The sequence below is a fragment of the Ruditapes philippinarum genome, unplaced genomic scaffold, assembly GCF_026571515.1.
Source record: "Ruditapes philippinarum isolate M1 unplaced genomic scaffold, ASM2657151v2 ctg327_1_1_1_1, whole genome shotgun sequence".
Classification (NCBI taxonomy): domain Eukaryota; kingdom Metazoa; phylum Mollusca; class Bivalvia; order Venerida; family Veneridae; genus Ruditapes; species Ruditapes philippinarum.
The window spans coordinates 143,458-167,308 of NW_026851725.1; the positions used below are offsets into that span (position 1 = coordinate 143,458).

A 23,851-nucleotide genomic window follows, 5' to 3' on the forward strand; every position below is an offset into this window, starting at 1 on the left:
TAATTTTTTTATATTACATGCAGCCTATTTATAGCTTTGTACACGTAAATAAAAATTTGATATAATTTAATGTTAACATGTAAAGTTATATTAAAAAAAAATGAAATAAATAAAATAAGAAAATAGATAAAGCAATAAAGCTTAAGTTAGTGTCACTATCAACAGATCTCATCTCATCTCATCTTATCAATGTATTAAAATTTTATCACAAACTGTTCATAAGTAAAAATAAAGTTCAAAATATATTTATGACCAATGTGTTAGTAATACATAGTTAATGATGACTCTTGTGTGTTAAACTACAAAAACATTTTGATTTGTTAAATTGAAAGATTAAATTCAATATACGAGTTAAAGCTATATATAGTTAACATATACTTCAATATGTTGAACTAGTGTCCAAACTGGAATTTAATTTATCAAGACATTTTATAAGTTAAATGAATGCATAGTTTGTAAAGAAAATACAAACTTTAAGTATTTTTTAATTCAATTTATAAGTTAAAATTACCATTAAAGCACTTCATAGTTAACATACACCCCAATATGTTAAACTAGTATCTAAAACAGGGATTGTTTTATAAAAACATATTTATAAGGTACATAATGCAAAAAAGCGTATATTTACTTTCATTGATATATATAACAACTATATATATATATATGTGTTAGGATAAACAAATAATATTTCATTTGTATTTTTAGGTGTTTGGAGCTCAACTCCTAAGTGTCGGTGACTTTAACGTTAAAAAAAAGACATAAATGATATCGGGCCCACCGCACTGCGTTGCAATCGAATCCACCGCCGTCTGCGTTGTAATCAATTTTTGTCATTCTTTTATTAAAATAGTAATATCAATTTCCAAAAGTTCCAAAATATGGTTGTTTTGTGTAATTATCATACATACGATGCGATGCCAGTGTATCTAGGGGTAGTTTTGAGTACATATGTAGTGTTATAAACAAAATTAGGCAAAAGTGGCGTCTCCTCGTCAAACTGTACAGAAGTGTTTGCATAACTGGTCATGATTTGCACCCAATGCGTGTAATAAGTTGGAAGAGTACATATGTGGGCTCCAGTCTCACTAGGTGTTATCAGTAGAACATAAAAACATAACGTACAAATAAGTCATAAACTTACCGACACCAACAAAAAACTATCCGACAGCCATATTTTTCCACCGCTTCTGCGACGAAATCTCCATCGCCGCACCGGTAGACCCACCGCTTCTGCGAAAGCTATGGCCAGTGTGATACTTTTGGGGGATGAAATCTTCCTCTTAATTCTTACATTATCCAGACCAAGCACCCAGCACCGAAAAGTCAATTTGACTGTCTTGCTAGTTCTTGATGCTCCTTTTTTTCATAAATAGGCTGTCATTTCTAGAATTATATGTGGAACGATGCAGCGGCTGAACTGTGCTTTGGTAAGTCAATATGGCTGATACTGCCGTGATCTGGAGCATCACCAACACCAAATTACGCACCGGTTACTTCCCTTTGTAATTACGCCGAATAATTAAGGGGAGATCACTGCGTGGAGACTGCAACAGTGTCTGCTATCCATTTTCAAAAGTTATTTAGTGTTGGCGAATTTCTGACGGAAATAAAAGGTTTAGTTTTATTTGTTGGTAACTTATCACTAATATTACACGTAGGCTTATTACCGGCTTGTAAAAAATTAAAGAATCCAATTTGATAAAAATATAACTTGTTTTCGCGACTTGTTCAGTTTCAATTTTGTTTTGACATTTTATGTGATAGGTCAATTATGATAATTTATAAATGACGAATCTATAACTAAAACATTCTTGTAACAATATGTGCAATTAAACATGTTTTCATTTGATTTCATTGACTCCAATTGCGAGTATACTCCTTGCGGAGTGATGCAATTACTTGAGATGATGATGATGATTGGAAATGTTGATGGACTTTGTGTGGTTGAATCATCAGCGACTGTCATCAGAAAACCTGGAGTAACCTGCCTTTCATATAATTATATCAGGCACAATTGGAGACTAAATCAGAACCACTGACCTTCTGAAAGTGGTTGGATAGTTTTCTCCCATTTAGCCACTGAGGCCACTACAATTTTAAGTTTCAGACAATCATTAAAATTTAATTCTGTAATATTTTATAAACTTGATTTATAAATAGTACTGGCTGGGGACCTACAAAACCAGAAAACCATCCTTAGATTGGTAGATCTATGTTGAAAGATGACTTTCCAACTTCTGTGTAAGGAATGTAGTCTGCTGACAAGAAAAAAAAATAAAGATAGATCTACATGTATACTTTCTTATTTCAAGGTTTTTAAGAAAGTTAGAAATATTTTTACAGTTTTATCAAGTCAGGAGCAGCAAGGGTGGTTATTGCTGCCCAAATAATTTTGCCAGGAACGGCACTTGTTGAAAATATTTCATTCTGGAATAAAAAGAACTGATCATCAACTAAAGAGGTAGATATCTGTCACCTGTTTTCTAGTGATATTGACTTGAACAGTTAAAGTCTTGCTTGCAAGTATCTTCCCAATCTCTGTAAGGTGTGAAAACATTGGCCGTGGCTTATGTTATAGCTGATTTTGTATTATTTTATTTCATATTGTCACCTCTATTCAAATTCAGGTTCAGATTTTTGTTCTGATTTTTTTACACTAGATCAGATTTTATGGTTATAGAATCTATTATGTTTGGGAGGGAGCATTAAGTCCTTAGAATACTGGAACCAAAAGTGAAACCTTTGCCACTATTTTGACACTACTGTTGGCTGATGACCTTAAAAATCATAGTGGACAGTTTCATAACTTTTACAAGTCTAGTTGGGAATTTTCAGCAGGTAAAGGGGTCTAATTAATAAAAAGAAGACAAACACTTTTCACATTTGTATTTTAACATACAAAAATTAAAGTTTATTCTCTGTTCATGTCCACCAAAATCAATACTATACATTCAAACATGTGATCATTAACACAAACAGACAGACAGACAAACGCTCATGCATGCATACACTCCACTGGAATAGTGAGTGAGAAAAAATACTGTTGTGAAAATTGGTACTAACTTCTTAAATATCATATAGTCAATATATAATTATATTTCTTTGACAATAATATTTGAAAAAAACAACATATTTATGGTTTAATTTCCATTTTATAACACAGGAATCATGTGATATTAAATTGTTGTCTCTTTTGAATGACTGAATATTTTATTACAAATTACATCTGGTAAAACCTTGAATCATTTATTTTTTACAAGGTTAAAATACCATGAAATCATTTACTTTCAGAACAGTAACAAGAAAGAAGAGGGGAAGTTGTGCTTGACCCAAGTGCTTGTTTCATTGGTGAATGCTGGAAGCATATTTTACGACAAATTTTCAAACTGAGGTATTATCGTAACTTCTTTTTCTGGCATTTTACAAATTAAGATATTCTAATAATACAGAAAAAACACCATATTTTACCTAAAACAGTAACAATATAAAGAAAGGTGTCGCCAGCTGACTTAGGTAATTCTTTATATAATGAATATATAAAAAAAAAAGAGTCAACATATCTTATTAAATGTTTGAAAGCATTTAAGAATAATGATACATGCACATTCACTTTACTAGATTACATTCTTTTATTATTCAAAATATCTTTTAGAATAGTTCTATTTATGTTCTTGATAAAGAAGTTTTTACCCAAAGTTTTTCATAAAAATGTTGTAAATATTATGTGAAAGTATAAATACAGTGAAATATTAATTACATTGCCTGATATATGAGGAATGGAACAAAATGGACGGTTTTGGAAAGGAGAATTTCTATATACATGTTGATGTAAAACAACTTGTGAAAAATCCCTTTAGAAGTAAACTTAGTTTCATTTTTACTTAAACATATATGTGATTTATTGTTAATCTTTGAGAATACATATTTTTCTTCAGATCTTTTTTATATTTTTTTGTTACTGTCAGTCCAGCTCTTGTAATTTTAAAGATTCCAACAAAATAATCAAAGACATTGAAATTAATTTCTGCCTTAACTTAATAATACTATTTATTTTGCTATACAAGGACCTTTTAAATTGGTATAAAATTTAGTGTTATAAATTTTCAGTTGTTAATTTTTTTCACATCAAAATATATACAGAAAGACAAAAAGAGATCGAGAAATTCATGTTTTATACATAATAGATCTCATAAAATAATGATTTTTTACCCTTTTTTTTGATACATTATTTTTCTTATTATAAAATGAAATAAGCATAAAATTTTACCAGTTTTCACCAAGTGTATAAAGCAATTCTAGATTATCATATATATTTGTATTACACAGAATTGAAACATAATAATAAAAGTAATGATAAAATTCAAATTGAAACACTGCAAAAGAACAATTTGAAAAGCTTTTTTTGCAAAGAAATAAAGAAATGGACATAAACTATTCCTGATGGTGCATTAAAAGATCAGGACAAATTTTACCCTTACCTTGAGGTGTTTAATTAATCTATTTTCTTTTTTACTATTTGCATAATTATAAACAATAAAACTAACAACTGGTTCCTGTAAATCAAGAAACCATCATGTATATATGTAAGTTATAAATGTTTTATATGAATATGAGGTTTCAAACCAACTTCAAGACTTCCGATCTTTGATTGATTGACTGTCATAAATATATAGTTCATGAAAATGTCAGTTATACATAAATGAACACTCATAAAAAAACAACAGCAATTTTACAATATTAAATTCACATTTAAATGTTTTACTTATATATGCAGATTGCTCATCAGAAAAAACAATACATTAACTGCAAACAGAATATATAATATTTAAAATGGTAATTTATGTCTTATGTTGAATTTAATTACGTTTCCTCGATGAAATAAATTTCATAATCACAAACAAGTGAAGTAAACATAATATGAAATATTTTATAAAATATGGCTATTCCTAATACTGTTTATTTCCTTCATTTGAATTTCAAAATGTCAAAGTGTTCAATAAGGGAAGCTCTTATAATTAAATGAATAATTAAATGAAGTTGAGAATAAAATGGTATGTACCAATTACCATTTTAAAATGAACTAAAGCATTTGCTGTTCCATTAAAATGCAATTATTTTCAATTTAGAACAGAGAAAATGTAATGTATGTGCAAATGATATATTTATGAACGGATGTTTATTTATATATATATATATATGAATTGTGGACGATAAAATTTTATATTGATTATAAAATCTATAATGCAGAAATAATGTTTCCTCTGCCTCAAGTTTATTCATATTATATAAATCCTTTACACAGCTTATTAAGCTTTTTTTTATTAAGGTGTATCAAAATACTACAAAACATTTTCTAACCCATCTTAAATAGAATTTCTTCAGCTTCCATCTTTGGAATGATCCATTATTGATTATGGGAATGCCAAGGTGGAAACTTGAAGTTATTTAGCTAGCAGTATACAACCTGGTCAGGCTTCAAAGACAGACAAACAGACAGGCAGGCTTTTAACTATGCTGTTGGCACAGACTTCACTTTTTGATTTCCAGCGTTTTAAGAGTTATTTTATTCATATGCAAGTTGTAAATGCAGTGTTCACTGTCACATGTACAATAACTAGGTTTGATTTTCTTAATACATTGGAAGACATCATCATATTTGATTTTTGCGAGGAAGAATATTCTTTTTATAAAAAAAGAAAACAAAAATTGATAAAATATGCAAAATGAGCTATTCTGTGTGATATGAGTAATCTGGGTTGTTATGATTATTTTATATATAATGGTAGACAGTGCCATGATTGTCAATAATTTGAAAAGCCTTTTGTTCACTGACCTCAACTTTCTTATATCTATTTATAGATGGCGAGTTTATACACAACCAGAATACTGGTAATTGGCATCTGGTTACATGCAACCGGAATAATTAGCATCGGGTAAACATACTTTTTATATCATGAATTTTCCTCCTGTAATAAAGCCAACAATTAATCAGTCTTAATTTATCAATTATCATAATGATAATTATCATAATGATTATGAATTATTCTTTTCTGTTTTTCAATTTCATTATCCAGGTATCTGATGAATAAATATGCAGTGATAATATGCCCATTAATCAGTAACATGAGAAAATTTGTTATATATATCTTATATGAATCATATAGCAATAAAAACATTACAGAAATAGAAATTGGGATGAAAATTTTTCTCAAAATGCTGTTAAAACTAAAGGTGATCATGACAGCAACATAATAATAGCTTAAATTGTCAATATATCTTCATTAAAAGATGGAGAAAAATATTGACTTGTTTTAATATTGAAAGTTGCACGTTGTTTTTAGCATAATGTAAATAATTTTTAATAAAGGTTTTTAGCATATATTTCATGTTTTAAATAAATATCATTAAAGTTAGGAAATTACATCATGGCTGCTGTAATATTTATGATTTTTCTTTTTGTAACGGTGAAGGGCAGGTTTTCAATGGATGATCTTTTGTGACTATATGAATAATACTGATTTGTGGAGAGAAATATTACATGTTGATATGTTACCATACTGCAGCGAGGAATATTTTTTAATAATTAATGATACATTTGACCTATTTTCACTATTCAAAAAAAATTATTTATGTGACACAATTTCAAAAAATGAAAAAAAAAATGAAAGAAAGAAAAAAAAAATTGTTGAAATTAGTGCTTAAATCGTGACATTGTAAACATCCAAAGTTTTTTAAGATATATTTTAAGAAGAAAAAAATGGCAATTAAAATTGCTCATTTCAGTCTTTATATATTCTTTTTACATCATATTGCAATGAAGCAAATGCAAATAGTAAAAAAAAAAAATCTGAAAATGTAAATTTTGGCTGAATTATTCTTACAGAAAAAGAGAATAAGTTAAACTGCTTCTAAATGTAACTTGAAAATTTAATCATAAAATGCAATGTACATTCTTAAAATTACCATTTCTAGAAATACTGTACTTGTACTTTTATTGGAGAAATATATTTGAGAATGGAATAGTTATTTTTATGATATCATTAACAATCCGTGTTGTAACAAAATGAATTCACAGAGCAAAATGCTAGAACTGGATGTGCTTTAAATGATATGTTTTGATAATGTAAAGAAAAAATTGCTTAGTTTACGTAACTCTATTTTCCATACTTGTATTTTGAACTATGAACTTTGATTCATCACTTAAAGTTTTATGGATTTTTAAACATTTATGTAAAAAGGCTGATTGAAATAAATATGGGAGTAACGTCTTGTAAAAGTTGACTTTTAGCATGGTAGGTAAGCACTTGTCAGAATATATTAAAACATTGTTTTCCATTTTGAGGTGGCGAAATATTTTTTTGACACTTGAATAACTTTTAATTATCATTCACTAATATGAGAAATTTTTTAGGAGATAAAATATTTTAGAAGAATTCTTTTCCTTAATGTCAGTTTGCGTTAACCATAGAAATGTTAATGAGTTTTTCTAGTTAGAATAACAGTTGGTTTGCATAAATTTATGACCTTTTGTACTTGTTGATTATGAATTCAGACATTATTTATCTATGTATTGTAATTTATTCATGGAATTTGATGGAAGGATGTCAGAGTAATGTTTTATATAAAGTTATTTATTATACTGAAAAGACATTTATGAAATGTTGACACCTAGACAGAGGTATCTAGATGTAATTACACGTAATATATAAGACAGTTTTGTACCATTTCAAAAACAAAATCATTTACCCTGGTGTCTGACTTCTCAAAGCATAAATGAATACATTTTACATGGTAATATATATTTATTTCTTAACATTTTAATGTTTAAGATGACATTCTGGTCAGAGGTTGTAAGAAAAGTTGTGAAAACTTATTTGTTATAATGCAGAATTACAATTACTGAAACGAAGTTTTCCCAACTTTCTGAATACACCAATGTATTTGAAAGGCATTGCCCATGCAAAATATATGCTAGTAAACAATAGTAATCTTGACAGAACATGTTGGTAACTAAAATAATGTTTAAATGCTTCTTTTACAAACAATTCTGATAATTCTTTGCTACCATATTTAAAAATAGAAACATATGACTGGCATGTGGTAAAGCATTTTTATATGATAATTCTAAAATAAAACAACTGTCCATTTGAAAGGGAGAAAAAAACTACACAAAATAATTACAGAAAATAAGAAGGGTAATAGAAATTCACCCTGCAGTAACCCTTTATACAGTTAAAATGAAGCAGAACAATAAAGAAAACAAAATGTAAAAAAAAAACAATACAATACTGTTAATTCAATAATTTGTAGTTTTTGATGGGACATTAAACAACAGTAGATAACATCTTCCACTCAATACATATACATTCATACAATTTGGCAGCATATAGCCATAATTCAGATCTGCATTAACAAGTGTTAACATGAAAAAATCCATGCACCATTTCAAAGGAAAATTTCAAGGGGGTACAAGATATTCTCCAGTTATTTATTATGTCTATGTACAAGTTAATCTTGTATCCCCTTAAAATCTTTCATTAAACATTACTTTATGGATATAAATAATGGGTACCAATTACAAATTTTTAACGCTTAATATTTACAATATCTTGAATTGCACCCATCATAAATATCAAGTTTTGGTGACCTTGACCTTTTATGCAATGTGAAACATGAATGGTTCACCACTTTTATACAATACTTAAGTGAAACCTCCTTTTTAAGTGTTCTCCACTAATTACAGTTTGTACAACAGCATCATAATGTTTATTTCATCACCTTAGTGCAATAACTGATTAACTCATTAAACTTAGAAGGACTTATTCCATTACTGCACTAAGGTGATTTTCTATTGTATCTAATGATCTAAGCTACACAGTTTTTTTTTATAAAGTTAATGGAATAATAATAATATAGCACTGCACCAATTGTTTTATCATATATAATAGTTTAGGGGGAGTGGAGTGGGGATAGGGAGTGATAAAGTATACTTAATTTGATGCATTTTAATTCAGGAATCAAGCAGAATCCGAAATTTGACTGTGTGTAATTGTGGTAGAAATGTACGCAATCTGGCGGGACATGTATTAAACAGCTATACAATATTGTAACTTATCAAGTAAGTGTACAAAAATGACCCTTTAATTTCTTTAATATTGAATGGGTTTTTTCCATATATATTCCTATATGAAAAATCATTTTAAAAGTTTCCTTATAGATAAAGGGATTTTTCAAGTAAATCCATATCTTTGTTGATTCTAATTCAATAGATCCACCCTGAGAAATTTTACTGACATTTTCTATCTGCAATCAAAGTTAAATTTTGCACAATTTTGCATTTTCAGTCATAAATTTTAATTTTGCCTTTCATGATATTTGAATACATGTATATGTAATTGTTGTGTTTTCTCAAATTGTTGTTAAAAAAATATAAAGAAATTGTTCAAACATCTGCTTATGTTATTTGAAAAAAAAAATCGAAAAGAAACAAGCGGTTAATAAAAACTTTTGCTGGTTATTTTATGTAATTGTCGTATGAAAATGATTCAATTGGAAATAGCAAGAACGCAGAAAAAAATGAAATTGTTATTAATTTTTGCTCTTTGCAGATGCATAATTAATTCAAATTAATTCAGGAGAAATGCATTAAATTTAATGAAGCATACAATAAAAAGTCATGGTGTTTGGAGATGATAATTTTACTAATTATTTCAAAATGTATTTAAACATGGTTAATTAATTTAAAATGCACTCAAATAGGGCTTTAAATGTGCATAAATTATCAATAGTTAACACTGAAAATGAAAAGTTTTATTGTAACACATTTACAAGCCATCTAGAGGCTACATTATTGCTCACGAAAATTCAACAAATTAATAAATAAACAGTGTATTTTATTGCTTTTTCTCAGTTTAAAACTTTGTTGGGTTTTCTGTTTGTACATGCTGTAACAGACATGAATTTTAAACTCAATGGTGGAATGCTATTTAATCTACATTTAAAAATTTTATGTCATGGACAGACAAGCTAGCTGATGCAATATTTACTAGACTTTTGAATACCATTAAATGAAAAAAACATACTTTAATCATTACCTTAGGAATTAGCAAATATCAAATTTGGTATTGGTCTTTCATAAAAATAATGATCAATTTATAGGGATGCCAAGATGAAAATTTAAACTTTGAATATTTAACTCAGCCAACAGTATAGAGCCTGGTCAGACTTTACAGACGTGCAAGTTGGCTAGAAATTATATTGGTGGCTTACTGCTACTGTCCATCACGGACAACAAATTGATCTAAGTTTACCTGATTGAGACTATATTTGCATATAAGTATAAAAATTGCAGTGTAGATAAAAGTAAAAATACATTAGATTTCGCACAAAGGTGTCCAAAAGTCTAGCAAATATCTCATTTAGCGTTAGTAATACAAAATCATGCCATATATAAACATGTATATCTTCAATTTCTTCAGTGGCATTCAGACAAAAAAAATGTATCAAAAAATTAAAAATGAGGTAACTTTCTCTTGTTATTTTCAGCAATTGTCCGATATATATAATAAACCAAACAGAAGAAAAAAACAAACAAAAAAACTAGCAATAAATGGAATATTTCCCAAAATATTTGCCCATCTTCTGACAATTTAAGAAATTTAACATATATTTTCAGCAAATATTTTTCACTCCACTTCAAGCGGAATTAATTCTTAAGAAAACTTTAGAAAAAAAGTTTGCTGTTGCTATTTTCATTATATTTTTCACAAATATTTTTTTATGTACACACATCACTTTTTTATGTAAAAATTTCTTTTAGCCTTAAATTAGCATAAAAAGTTTGTGTTGTTTTTTTTATTTTCTTAAAGAATCATTTTATTTATTTTTCTATAAACAATGAATGATCACACATTGGCACATTGTATGTTTCTAGTGTATATAAAAGAAACTAAAAAAAAATAAACAAAAAGAAAAAGAACAGCACATTATATTGAAGCCAAGAATTCAAAAAAAGCACACATAAGAAGAAAAAATTCAAACCAAAATCAACTGTATATGTCAGACTAGTCGAATACTGTAAGTAAAAACATCAAGTAACAAAGGGGACATTACTCTATAGAATAATGTGTGTAACAAAGGGCAATAACTCAACAGCAAGAAACAGTTAAGACAACAAAGAATTTTTTTTTCCTAGCAGAACATTGAATGTTATTAGCCATCCAGCATTCAGCACTTGCATTCTATGACTAGTTCTGGCTGGAACAACCATAATATATTTACGGAATCAGGCAATTTTCCTTTTTCCCTAAGTCACATCTACATTACATGATGGTTGCCCCTTCCTGCACCAAAGTACCATAGCTGAACATGCTGCTTCATGACCTTTGACACCCAGATGCTTAGCATTATGGGTAAATATGTTAATTATCTTCATTTAAAAAAACAAACAGACTCAGGGGAATTTAATTCCCTGAAGTTTCCCCACTGTATTATTTTCTTTGCTGATTCCATGGACAAGAAATCAGCAAACCCTGTGTAAATATCAGCAGTACTCAGTGTTTGTGATTTTTTTGTCTCTAATATTGCTTGCTGTCTATCACCATAGTTTCATATCATTGTTTTGTACTCGAAGAAAGATAAATATTCACCCGTATTATGATGAATGTATATTCGTGCAGATTTAGCATAAGCTCCGCACACAACAAGGTTCAGTTCTGTCTCCTCACTTAGATAACAGAACTATTTTCTATGTCCACAGATCAGTATCTGTTCTCCCTTGTTAAATAATACTTTTTTGATAAGATTAATACAAAAGTTTCACCCTGTTCACGACACTACATTACGTTCACTTCATCACGTGTGTGTATTTTATATTAAAAAGCAAACCCAACCTAATTAACACAAATTTTTTGGCTAACCCGCGTGAATATCTTGTATGTGTCCCATAGAGTCCATGCTACTGTGAAGAGGTGGGCTTTGTGTTGAGCCCATTGACATCCCATGAGGGCTCATGGCATGGGCTCCATGGGCACCCATCATCATATGATGAGGATGTCCAGGGATGAGCATAGAGTTTGTGCCGTGTCCACGAAGCTGCGACATTTGTGAGTATGAACTACTGACAGGCGGAGCTCCATACATGTCCGCCCCATGCATTCCTAGCATGTCGTACCGCTGGGAACCATCCATGTGTGGGTAACCAGCTTTCATTGGGTCATACATCTCACTTCCTGGCATACCTGGTACCCCTGCAATAAACATTTTCTTTATTAAAGCTTAAAATAGATTTATCGCATAGAAAATAAGTCATGGAATAACAAAAACCAATACTAAGTCCTAATATACTTGTACAAGCATCATATCAAATTTTCTATTTAAACGTTTTTTAAATTTCATTCAAAATGCTATAATTTTCTGGTAAATTTTTAAGATACCATTCAATTATGTGTCTAATCTATTGCGGCAATGAAAGAGATATTTATGCAACACACTATGATTTCTTTTGAAAATGCATAAAGAAGAAACTTCATTAAAACTAGGAAAAAAAGTAAATGCAGTCTAAAGATTGAATTAAGAATTTGAGTGGTACTTCTATGAAACGGTTTTATGCAAAATGTGTTGTAATAATTCTGGAAATTAGTTCTCTTTTACTGATCTCATTATGCGAGAGTTTTTGTAGACAGCACTTTAGCGTCTTATAATGATTTTGTTAAACATGTTGTCTGATAACTCATAATCCCATATCGGCACTTTTTTGATGCTGGGAGTGAAAATAAATGATTAAATATTGCAAAAAACAAGAATGTATGCACACAATAAGGAAAGAAAATTCTTCTTATTAAACAAAAAATAGTATTTGATAAGATGAATTATAGACTATTTGACTTGAGCACAAAAATATTTTCAGTGGTGATTTTATCATTCACATTTTGCATGATTTTACTTACAATGAATGGTGTTAACCTCCCAGGTGTTTATAATTTCCCATAAATTTCAGCTAAATTAAGTGTATTTTCAAAATTTGCTAATGATTTATGAAGATTTGGGAAGAAAGTTTCGAGCAATACATCACAAGAAGTTTGTGTGAAGTTTCGAGTGTATTACTTGAATAATCAGTTGATCTTTTTCTCTCAGGTTTTTCTATATGCAAAAGTCCCATTTACCGCACACATTGCGCTGTGTTGTTTTTATGATTACTGATGCCGAAAAAAGAGTAGGGTGCCTTATATAAAGGGTTAATAGGGTCAGACGTATTTAAGTCTGTGTGGCATGTCTAAATTTCCCATAATGCAATTGTGTGCTATTATTGTTATTTAATGTTAATTTATCTCATTGTGTATTTATTCATTTTTTTTTTTCATACATAAATTTAAGATGAAGGAACAAATTAAGCACATGCATAAGTAATAAAATTCCAATTCAATGTTAAGGTATTAAATCATTTTAATAATATCTATTATGTAAACATTCAAAAATATATATAAAATGGTTTGCCATTTTAATTTTTAAAGTTAAAAGATTCTTTCTTTAAAAATAAAAAAGAATGTTTTGGTTGGATGCTATATTATATATAATTGGCAGATATTAATTATATTTTTACTGCACTAAGTAAGTTCAGAATTACAATTTTTTTTATATATTATAGATATGCATATACAAGTATAAAATAATTTATTAAACGTTCAGCCTATATTTAGCTTTAGTTTTCTCAGTGAATTAATTGATATTTTCCTTTTACAATTTCCCTCTAATTGGTGAAATATAATATAATAGTAGAATAACTTACTGTACATGCCATGAGCACCCATTTGCATATGTTGGTTCTCCCAGGCTAGAGATCCATCAGGATTGTACCCTGCATGAGCCCCTGGAGCTGAAAAAAGGGAGACAAATAGTATAAATACATCTTAATTTTGAATTGAAAGAGTTACTGCACTTGTTTTTAAAATGGGCAAGACTCTGAAACTAGTTTGAAGAGGGAAAAAATTAAAAACAGTTCATTGACATATAAGATGCTAAAATTTGTAATTGTGTTGCATATTATGATGATATTAAGTAATGTTGTAAATCTACATTAATTTTGTAACAATGTCATTTTACTTGTAATAGTGTCATAAAATAGTAAAGTGGTGTCACATGACTGTGTTAGTGTCAAATAATCATGAAAAGGTTGCTAATATTTGTAAGTATGTCACAATTTAAATGGCATCAGATATGTTACATATGTTACATACGTATTGATGTCACATATGTAATGGTGTCACATATGTATTAGTGTCATATATGTAGTGGTGTCACATATGTATTGATTTCACATATTTTATGGTGTCACATATGTAATAAGAAATAATCGAAGGAGTGGTGGTCTTACAATGTATTTTGAAAGGTACAATAAATGAAGAAAAAGTGTAAAATAATTTATATTTCAATAGCATTTACACAAAACTTTTTCAACCTGTGTGAGCACATGAGCCTACACACAATTTAAAATGTTGATTGAAATCAAGATTCTGATGTCAGTTTGATGACCCGAAAAGAAAAAAAAATACGATTTAATAATTTTTGATAAATGTTTTATTACAAGCATCTTGGTTTTGCCGTAGTTTGGTGAAGAATTAATAACCAAATAGTGAATTGAAAATAAAGCGAAATTCAATGAATATTTTCACGCTCTGGTAGACAGGGTTTTATGTGTTCCCTTACGGAAAATGGGACATCTATTGTGTAGGACAATCATTTTTACGCTTCTCATTACTTTGTTATACTCTTGCATGAATATTGAAAGCACTATTACAGATCCTCAAATGATAAAATTTCATTCTATGCATAGGTTATAAACATTATAAATTCATGAAGATCTGTCCGAAGCAGTAACGAAATTGGAGATGTTGTTTTTTTATTCGTACAAAATTTGATACGGTAACAGGTTCTATCTTGTAAAACCATACTGTTGAATGGTATGTTTTTGAAATCAATTCATAATGAGTGTTTGTTAAGCCATTAATGTTTAATTGTTATTGTTCCGTAGAAAATGACGAAATGTGTCCCTCGACTATGCTATTAATGTGACACTTAAATGAGTCTCATCTATTATTTATGTAAATTACATTTTCTAATTGTGTAAAAAGATCGAGTATGTTCAAAGGCTATGTTTAATATGTAATGTACGCTTCACCTTTGTCTTGCTGCATCCTGGTCTCAGTTCAAGTAAATTCCAAACATCACTACCCTTGTTTTAAACTAATTGTTGAGATATTTCCACAGAAACGCATTTTGACCTAATGCTTAATCTCAAATAACAAGATATTTCAAGAATTTTTTTGTAGCAATTTCGTTTTTCAGTCCATTTATTCTAGTTCGTTAATGGTTTTTAATTGAAAAAAATTGCATTAGATAGGGAAATACTCTGTAATGATATTCTCTTTAGCCTCTGTAATCACTTTAATGTTTATTTCAATCAGGGAGGACTCTTAAAAAGCCCTGTAGAAACTATAACTATAATATGGGACATTTCACGCAGTGTCAATGAAAGGGAACGAAAAAATTGTGATAAATTACTATTTACATAGATGGGGATTGCATTGCAATTACTGATGAACAATAAATTATGTACTTTAGACAAAAATCATTTTACACCAGGATTCTAATTGATTTAAAAAGATACTATTTCAAGAGATGAATTTTATCATATCAAAATTGCAATTTAGATAGCAGAATATTAATTGCTTATACGTACCAGTGCCTTTTTTATCATTTTTACGTTTTGGTGGTGTGCATTTTTTTTAAAATTTTGCTACTGGCTGTAATTTATTGCTAGTTTAAAGCAGGGGAATAAAATAAAGCTATTAGTATGATGATTACAGGTGATTATGCTCTATAAAACATTATATAACAGTATGCATGTGGAAGATATAATGTGATTATTTAGCGTTAACGAGGAACAAGTCTCATTAGCAATCTACACAGTGTTGCTGCATTCTCACAGACTCATGCCAGTTTTCTTTCAGTTTAATATTTATGGCAATCAGAAGAAAATAATTAAATTTTATTCCCATAATTCTAAGGAAAAGCCACTTAGTATTAAATGAAAGTTTGAAAGAAATTGGTATATTAAAATAAGAAGGAAATCTGCGCCAGATTCATATCATTTTATATAAGATTAGATATATTTAAATAAATTTTTACAAGATATATTTAGATAAACTTTTACAAATAGGAAAAATTTGTGATTACTGTTTTTTGTTTCTTTTCAATATTGCACGAGAAGTGTGACATTCTGTTACTAACAAAGGTACATAATGACAAAGAAAGTTTTTCTTATTAGCCAATCAAAATTGCTTAGATTTGTACAGGTATTATTTGACATTCTTCATTACCATAATTGTACAGTAATTGTAATTTTTTATTTTGAAACTAGCATTGAATACTTGACCATTACAAATGAAATATTGTTCATCACAAGTACAGGAAATTAAATAAACCATTACTATTACAGGTACATTATCTAATAACACATCTTTCCTGATTGTTTCATGACAGTGATACATTTACATCAAAGTTCGTTATAATTAAGAAAAATAGAGCACCTAAAATAAGTCCTTTATCAACAAGTAACTGTAGAACTCTATGCACAAATTTATGCAAATAAACCTCTCTTGGGACATGAATTAATTTCCCTGAATAAATTTTTCCTTACTCATTAATTTGATCAGAATCAACAGTTGCATAAAGTCCAAATGGCCATTTGGGAGGTGATAAACAAACAGCTAACAGTTGTTTAAGACAGGCCTTGCCATCATAATCAGCAATGTGTAAATCAGTCGAAAGGAAAAAAAAAAACTGATGTAATTATTCAGTCACCTGAATCATAGTTTCATTAATTAAACAACTTTAATTAAATATAAAAATCATAATTTAATTTCAGACCTTCCCCCATTGCCGTACTTACCTAATTAAGTGTCTCAACATTAAATATTTAGACTTTTCATACAATTTGCTAATCAGGAAAACTGAACAGTCAATCAGCAGATATTCAAATAGCGCAACAAAGATGGTGTACGTAATTTCTGTAGCTTGCGATGCGTGGAAACTCAGAACACCCTAGCGATTGTGACATATTATTTATTCATAATGTATACAGTATTCTTCAAGTTGCGAAATAAATGGGAAAATAATTCTGCATTTTAATGTGCATTATATTGATTAGTTAGTAAATATCTGTGGTGTATGAATGATAGAATATCCAAAAATCCTGAATTTTACATCTATTACCATAACATTGCTATTTAAGGAGGGAATAATCATAGTGAAATACATTATACTCTTTTTCTCATTCATCATTTGCTATGGGCCTGGAATAAATGATATTTGGAGTCGAAATGTATTAAACTTAAATACGAAATTAAATTTGCATTTTTCATTGAACGTCTGCATTTTCAATTATTTCTGTATGAGCATGTACTATCATGGAACCATATTTGAATAATTGTATAAAAGCAATTTATCTCTGCTGTCCGGACAATACAAAAAATGAAATTGTTATATTTATGACATAATGTCTTCTCAGAAATATCAACCTTCTGAATAGGGCATGTTCTAACTCTTCATATATTTTTATGATCACATTCACTTATCCTGCATATGTCTTAATCTTTTATAACTTTGTCTTATTCCTTTTCAGAGTTGTAAACGTTTGCTGACAGGTTTACTGTGGCTTGCAACAGATCATGTATTAAGGTCAGTTCACTTAATAATTAATCACTAATTAAGATGGCTAAAATGTCTAAATAAAAATGCATGGGAAAAAATGGCAGAAAATTCTGTCTAATCAACATGGAATTCTGTTGAATGATCAGTGAAAATTATGCTTATGGTCTAGGAAATGAAGAGTGAAGATTAACTATCTTATTGATGAAAATATGACTGAGAATCTTAATTTTTATTGGTCTGAAAAATTTAATGAAAACATTTTGACATAACTCCTTCATGAGAAAAATAGTTTGGAATTATATCACATGGCTCAAGAGGAAAATGGCTTGGAGTTATAACATGTGGCTCAAGGGGTAAATGGCTTGGAGTTATATCACATGGCTCATTGGGAAAATGGCTTGGAATTATGGCTCATGGGGAAAATGGCTTGAAATTTTGTTGCATGGCTCATGGGGAAAATGGCTTTGAATTATATCACATGGCTCATGGGAAGAAAACTAAAATGGCTTGGAATTTATCACATGGCACAAGTGTCACATGAAAATAAATTGGTGTATGTTCTCTCACATTACTCATGGAAAAGATTTGACTGAGAATTCTATTATATGGCTCATGTAGGGTGCTAGTTACACAATTAACTTTTTGCCATTATGACAAAATACTCTCAGTAAATTAGGAATGAATAAGATCTGCCATTTGTGCATGAAGCAAGAGTAATGTTTGACAGATTTTATTTTAGTTTTATGCATTGTATATTACCTACCTACTGAGAGGTAATCAACATATGCCACAGAGTTGCAAGGCAGATTGATAGGTTGGTGCCATACTGAATTTATGAGGTAAAACTGACAGGCAAAATATTCTCCCAACCAAGTGCCAGAAAAAATGGTTTTATATGTAACACACTGTAAGGTGCTAGGAACTAAAACTGCTGGGAGGTTTAACACTATTGAATTTTTGTTCAAGTTATGAGAAAAGATATATCATACCAACAAACAGGGATATCAGAATGTGGACATACAAAAGAAACTTTTTTGAAATGATATCTCTTAACTGGCAGCAGTTATAATATAGACAGTTTAAATGTTTGAGAAAAACAAATTGTTGCTATAATATGATTATGGTTTCCTAAATCCTGCTGGGACTGAAAGTGAAGCCTTTGCCACCAGTATACAGCGATGCTAGCTTGCACGTACCTGCAGTCTGACCAGGCTCTATACTGTCAATAGCTAAATTTTTATACTTTGATTGTGATTTCCCTTAAACTTGGAATGGACTGTTCCAAATTCATTGCTGGGCAAAGCCATTACACAAATTTAGCAAGTTATGGATAAGTATTGTACTTTTTTGTTCTGAAAATATGATTGTTTAAATGAAACTAAACTATTACCTGCTCTATTTGACTGGTCAATCATTGGTTGAACTATCCGTCTACGAGCATTTATAAACCTGAAAATATAAACAAAAACATTTTAAAATCTTCATCCTTACTTGTAAACCTGGAAATACTAAAACTGCAATGCCGTTGCCGTCAGTATAATATATATAGAAGATTATTTTATTTTGAAATATGTAGATGTTGACATTCTAATACTGTATTACATATACATTATACAGTTAACTTATCACAAAGCATTCATTTATTGTTATTTACTAAATACTGGTACAGTCAAACCATGGCTTTATGTTCTTTTAGAGTTTGTTTTCTGTGATAAATAATAAATGCTATCTCTTATAATGCGACAAAGATAAAAAATGTCGGAGGACCGCAACTTCTGTGTACACTCATTTATAATGTAAGCAAAATATACCTTTCCTATATTATAGGGGGGGGGGGGGGTATTTGAACTTTACATGTAATTTTTGTCAATTTACATTACAAGAACTTTCCAGATCTTTTTTGTAAGCAAGACTGGGAAAAAATAAACACCAGTGTAGTGAAGAATGGAAGATAGTTTTCACTTAGTTTACACAGTTTGAAATAATGAAAGCCTGTTACATTGTAATTAGATGGAAGTTTTAACACCGTGGGTATATTTGTTAGCAAAGAGTATCTGCTACTTATGATGATATAATGCAAAACTGATGTTGCCTATATTAAAAAACATTGTTTTGAATGGAGATTTTTGTAATTTCCTTTCTTCTTTGGTATCCCATATCATTAAATGTTACTTAACAATATACGTTTAAAATTAGACTTAATTGACGGAAAAAGTAACATAATAAATCAAAAGAGAATATAATGTGGTGAATTTGGGAAGATAATAAGTGCAGTGGGCTGCATCACTGGATATCTGGTATTGAAACACAGTGTGTAAATGAGTCTCATAATAAAAGCATTATCACACTGAAAATGTCAGGTTTAGAAACAGACATCTATCATTTTTGACAGGGTTTTCTCATTTGGGTATCATTTAAACCACAGTTCCCTATAGTCAAGTGTGAACCTATAGTATTTACCGGAGAAAAAAAATGGATAAATAATGGAATAAGTTTGTGTTTTCCTGTTTTCCGCCTTGTCAAAACACTCAATTAAAATAACATTATTGTTATTATTTTTTCTGTTGGAGGAAAGGAAATCTGTAAAAACTGTGTATGATCTATGTGGTAATGGTACTTACAAAAATTCTGACAGTGAATAGTGACCAACACATTAGTTGCAGTGAGTTTTTGCTGATGATTTCAAATTTTCAAAACTTTTTTAGGGGGGGGGGGGGGGGGGGTGAATGAGGGGTGGATATGAAGATTTGCTTTACACTTTCCCACTAACTAGCTGCACTTTTGAACAGCGACTTAGTACTTAGCCTTTTTCTGCTAAATTTTGGTAACAGACTTGGCCTGTGTTGTTGGTCCATCATCTTGTGTTTGTTTTGCTGTTGTTGTTTTTTTATAACAGTATCAAAGTATTTAATTGAGCACTGAATAATAGTGTCATATAAATGAGACGTTATTTCAGAGAAAGGGGTTGATATTTTTGGAATAACGGACATGCTGGCTGGTCTGACTATATTGGTGGCATAGGGCAAGTCATTATTGCCTCTAACATTCAACGGGTGAAATATTTCCCAGGAACAATTCAGAACACAATCAATGATACCTCCAAGCAACTCTGTTTCCATGTACTGTATCTATAAGATATTTTTGGAATAGCAACTTTGGCCTGTAATATATACACCTTTCTTTTTTTTTTAACTTGTCTGCTTTGTGTGGGAAAAAGGTTAGCCGAGGGTAGCTATATCACTATGGCAAGTTTATTTACAACATGCCAAGTTTTGTCTATATCCATCAAAAGTTATCGGTATATATACAATCATATCATATACAATTATTGAAAGTTTCATTAGTTAATTGTTGCGAAATAGATTCTAATGAATTGGTATATATTGTCTGTGTGAATTATGAGGTGAAAACTTATATACTGCCAGCATTGCCAAGATCTTCCGAGGTATCCATACACTTAAAATGATAAGCATGTAGACTAGGATACTGATATGTTTATAGACTTCCGGAGATCTTAGAATGATTAGAGATACCCATTCTTACAAATGTCATCTCTAATTAATATTCTCGTTATTTTTACGTGCATACCACATGGAAAAGAATTGTGCATAGCTGATATCTGAGCTTACAGATCTCAGTTCTATCTGTATAGCTAGATTTCCTGTTATTTGTTGCTTTTTTTCTTGGTGCCGGTTTCGTAGAAATCTTAAAATTACACTTTAGTTTACACATGTTACATTCTTTTCACTGTAATGCCATAACAAGATGCTCTACTGTGTTTTCCTTTTGTTTTTATAAACAGATGTTACAAATTTCTTTAAAACATGATCTCTGACCCTCCCTCCCATGTGTGAGAAAGTTAATTGTTTTCTTTTGCTATTCTTCCGACAAAGGGTAATTCACATTTACATCGATTAAGATCAATTCTTATTTCACTTTATAAATTATAAAAAAAAAGCAGAAGCCACGACATTTGTTCGAAAGTGTTCAGAAATGATCATACTCTAAATTGTCACTCAGATAAAATCAGTTTTTATGAAAAAAATGTTGAAAACGGTATTTGCAAGCTGTGTAAAAGGTTTATTTTTTTCCAGTGATTCTCTTTAGTACGAGTGTTTAACAAAACTGCATTGTCAAAAAGGTTAAAAAAAACTTTTACAGGAGAATAATAGAAAATCAGTCTCTTAAAAAAAATAAAGCACAGCTATCATTATCAATCAAGTTAGCTCGGAAAGAGATCCAGCATGTACGCTGGGCATTTTAGGCTCGGCTTTTAGTACTTTTTCTAATTAAGTTTATTGTAGCAGTATTTTGCATTATTAAAGATAATTCATTAGAGATTATTTATTAATAGTAATAACTATTAAAAACTATTAACGTTTCATTAATTTGAAGCAGGAAATAACCACCTACTTCAATTTAATTATAGGTAATAGAAAATGAAAGAGTGAAGAATTCAGCAATAAACAACAACTCTACAACATTTTTTTCAAATTTACCAAGAAAAAGAAGAAAAAAAACATGAATAAAAGAAGAGTGATCTTTAGGTATCTAATACCTTTTCGAAATCTTTCCCAACATTTTGAAGTATATTGAATTAATTTAACAGCGGGGATTTTCATTGTAGGTGGCAGAAATGTGTGCTCACTCTGCAGCTTGTGATAGGCGCCGTTATCTACACCTCAAAACTTGCTGCTCCCGAGGTCTTATCACTTCATATGAAACTAATGTTTGGCTAAGCAGCTATATAAATGTTATTTTTGTGTTTTCCTTCCGATATGGATCTTGGAGGGTCCCTGGCCAAATTACCCCCTCTATTGGCATGAGTGGAATTCTGATACGTAGTTGATAAGTAAGCATGGAAACTACCATACTAAATATTTTATCTCCGCTCATAAATATACCTGGCAAAATAGTTTCATTTTTCCCATTGGCGTTCATAGCTCTTAACTTGAGTTTTACATATCGTCTTGGCATTTCTATTTTTGTAGTTGTTTTATGATAAGATTTGCAGTATATGCCACATTCTCCTTGAAACAAAACAGTTTTTCTATGGCAGGTCCCGATTTTCCTCAAAATTCATATTCTAGATTTTTGCTGATTATTTCCTGAATGAAAGCTGGTTCAATTTACATCTTGTATATCAAATTTGACTAAATGTCAATAAATTAATGCAGAAAATAAAACTCCTTGACTGGAAAGACCTGTCAAAAATTAATAGATTTCAGTAACAAGAGAAGAAATCTGGAAAGGGAGTGAACTCTTGACACAATTGATAAACTTGTAAAAACAGGTTATCTCTCTTAGTTAGATGGTGACCATCCATGGTATAGTTGTTTAAATGGTATATATAAATACATATCAATATTTATATATATTTTGAGTTCAAAAGCAATAACTCATGAGTGGCAATTTCATTTGAGATGTTACTTATCTGAAAGCTATAAACTACAATATTTAGGTCTATACTAGTGAAGAATGATGAATCCTTCTTATTGAACAGAGTATGTTGCTTTTGTGAACAAACTGTCACTGAGGACTTGGAATGATTGATTACACGTCTTGTAATCTGGCGCCACATTATTACATTTTTCCTAACCAATAATAGTGAGTCGAAGATTGCACCAGAGTTTGTCATCTTCCTACAATGCGGTGCTTATAATAAAAGGGACTGACCCAATAATGGGATGTATTTTCCAGGGGATTTTTGGTTTTCAATTCCTGTCTAGTACTGTCTGTCAGTGTATGACAATTTATGAAATTTTTTTGGCACTATGTTCCTATTAATAAAAATGTCTATGAAAATACTTCTGTTCTGTAAAACAACATGTAAAAAATATTTAAGAAAATAAATAAAATAAGGAACAAAGTAAAAAGATTTAAATGAACATAATTATTTAGGACCTTTTTTCTGTCACAAAAAAAAAAATAGTACTCTTATTAAAGAAAAAATGATGAAAAGGATGAGCTTTTTTGACAGATTTCTTGGATAAATTGCAGTCTCAAGTGAGTGATTATATTTCCACATGATGAGCAGAATTTGTCAAGATGGTTGTCAATCACAAAATGACCAGTGCCGGACAAATTGCTTCTTCACACTCATTAAAAGTGAACGGAAAGGATTGAGTTTCAGACATTGAGG

General features: G+C 29.9%; 1 protein-coding gene and 1 long non-coding RNA gene across 4 annotated transcripts in view; one reads left to right on the forward strand and one right to left on the reverse strand.

Moving 5' to 3' along the window:
- Positions 1-2,871: 2,871 nt before the first annotated feature.
- LOC132738218 (homeobox protein Meis1-like) overlaps positions 2,872-23,851 on the reverse strand; it is a 126,364-nt gene continuing 105,384 nt past the window's right edge. For both annotated transcript variants that reach the window (XM_060725684.1, XM_060725690.1), the window contains 3 exons: positions 19,100-19,158; positions 13,787-13,873; positions 2,872-12,248 (listed from right to left, as the gene is read on the reverse strand). In XM_060725684.1, the coding sequence (XP_060581667.1) occupies positions 11,914-12,248; positions 13,787-13,873; positions 19,100-19,158 (481 nt within the window). In that variant the 3' untranslated portion in view covers positions 2,872-11,913. The remainder of the gene's footprint in view (positions 12,249-13,786; positions 13,874-19,099; positions 19,159-23,851) is intronic.
- LOC132738235 (uncharacterized) overlaps positions 3,267-23,851 on the forward strand; it is an 83,751-nt gene continuing 63,166 nt past the window's right edge. The window contains exons 1-3 of one of the 2 annotated variants that reach the window (XR_009626843.1): positions 3,267-3,391; positions 5,860-5,933; positions 17,681-17,736. This is a non-coding gene — a long non-coding RNA (uncharacterized LOC132738235). Of the gene's footprint in view, positions 3,392-5,857; positions 5,934-17,680; positions 17,737-23,851 lie in introns of those variants that run through there. The other variant, XR_009626842.1, reaches the window with a different exon arrangement.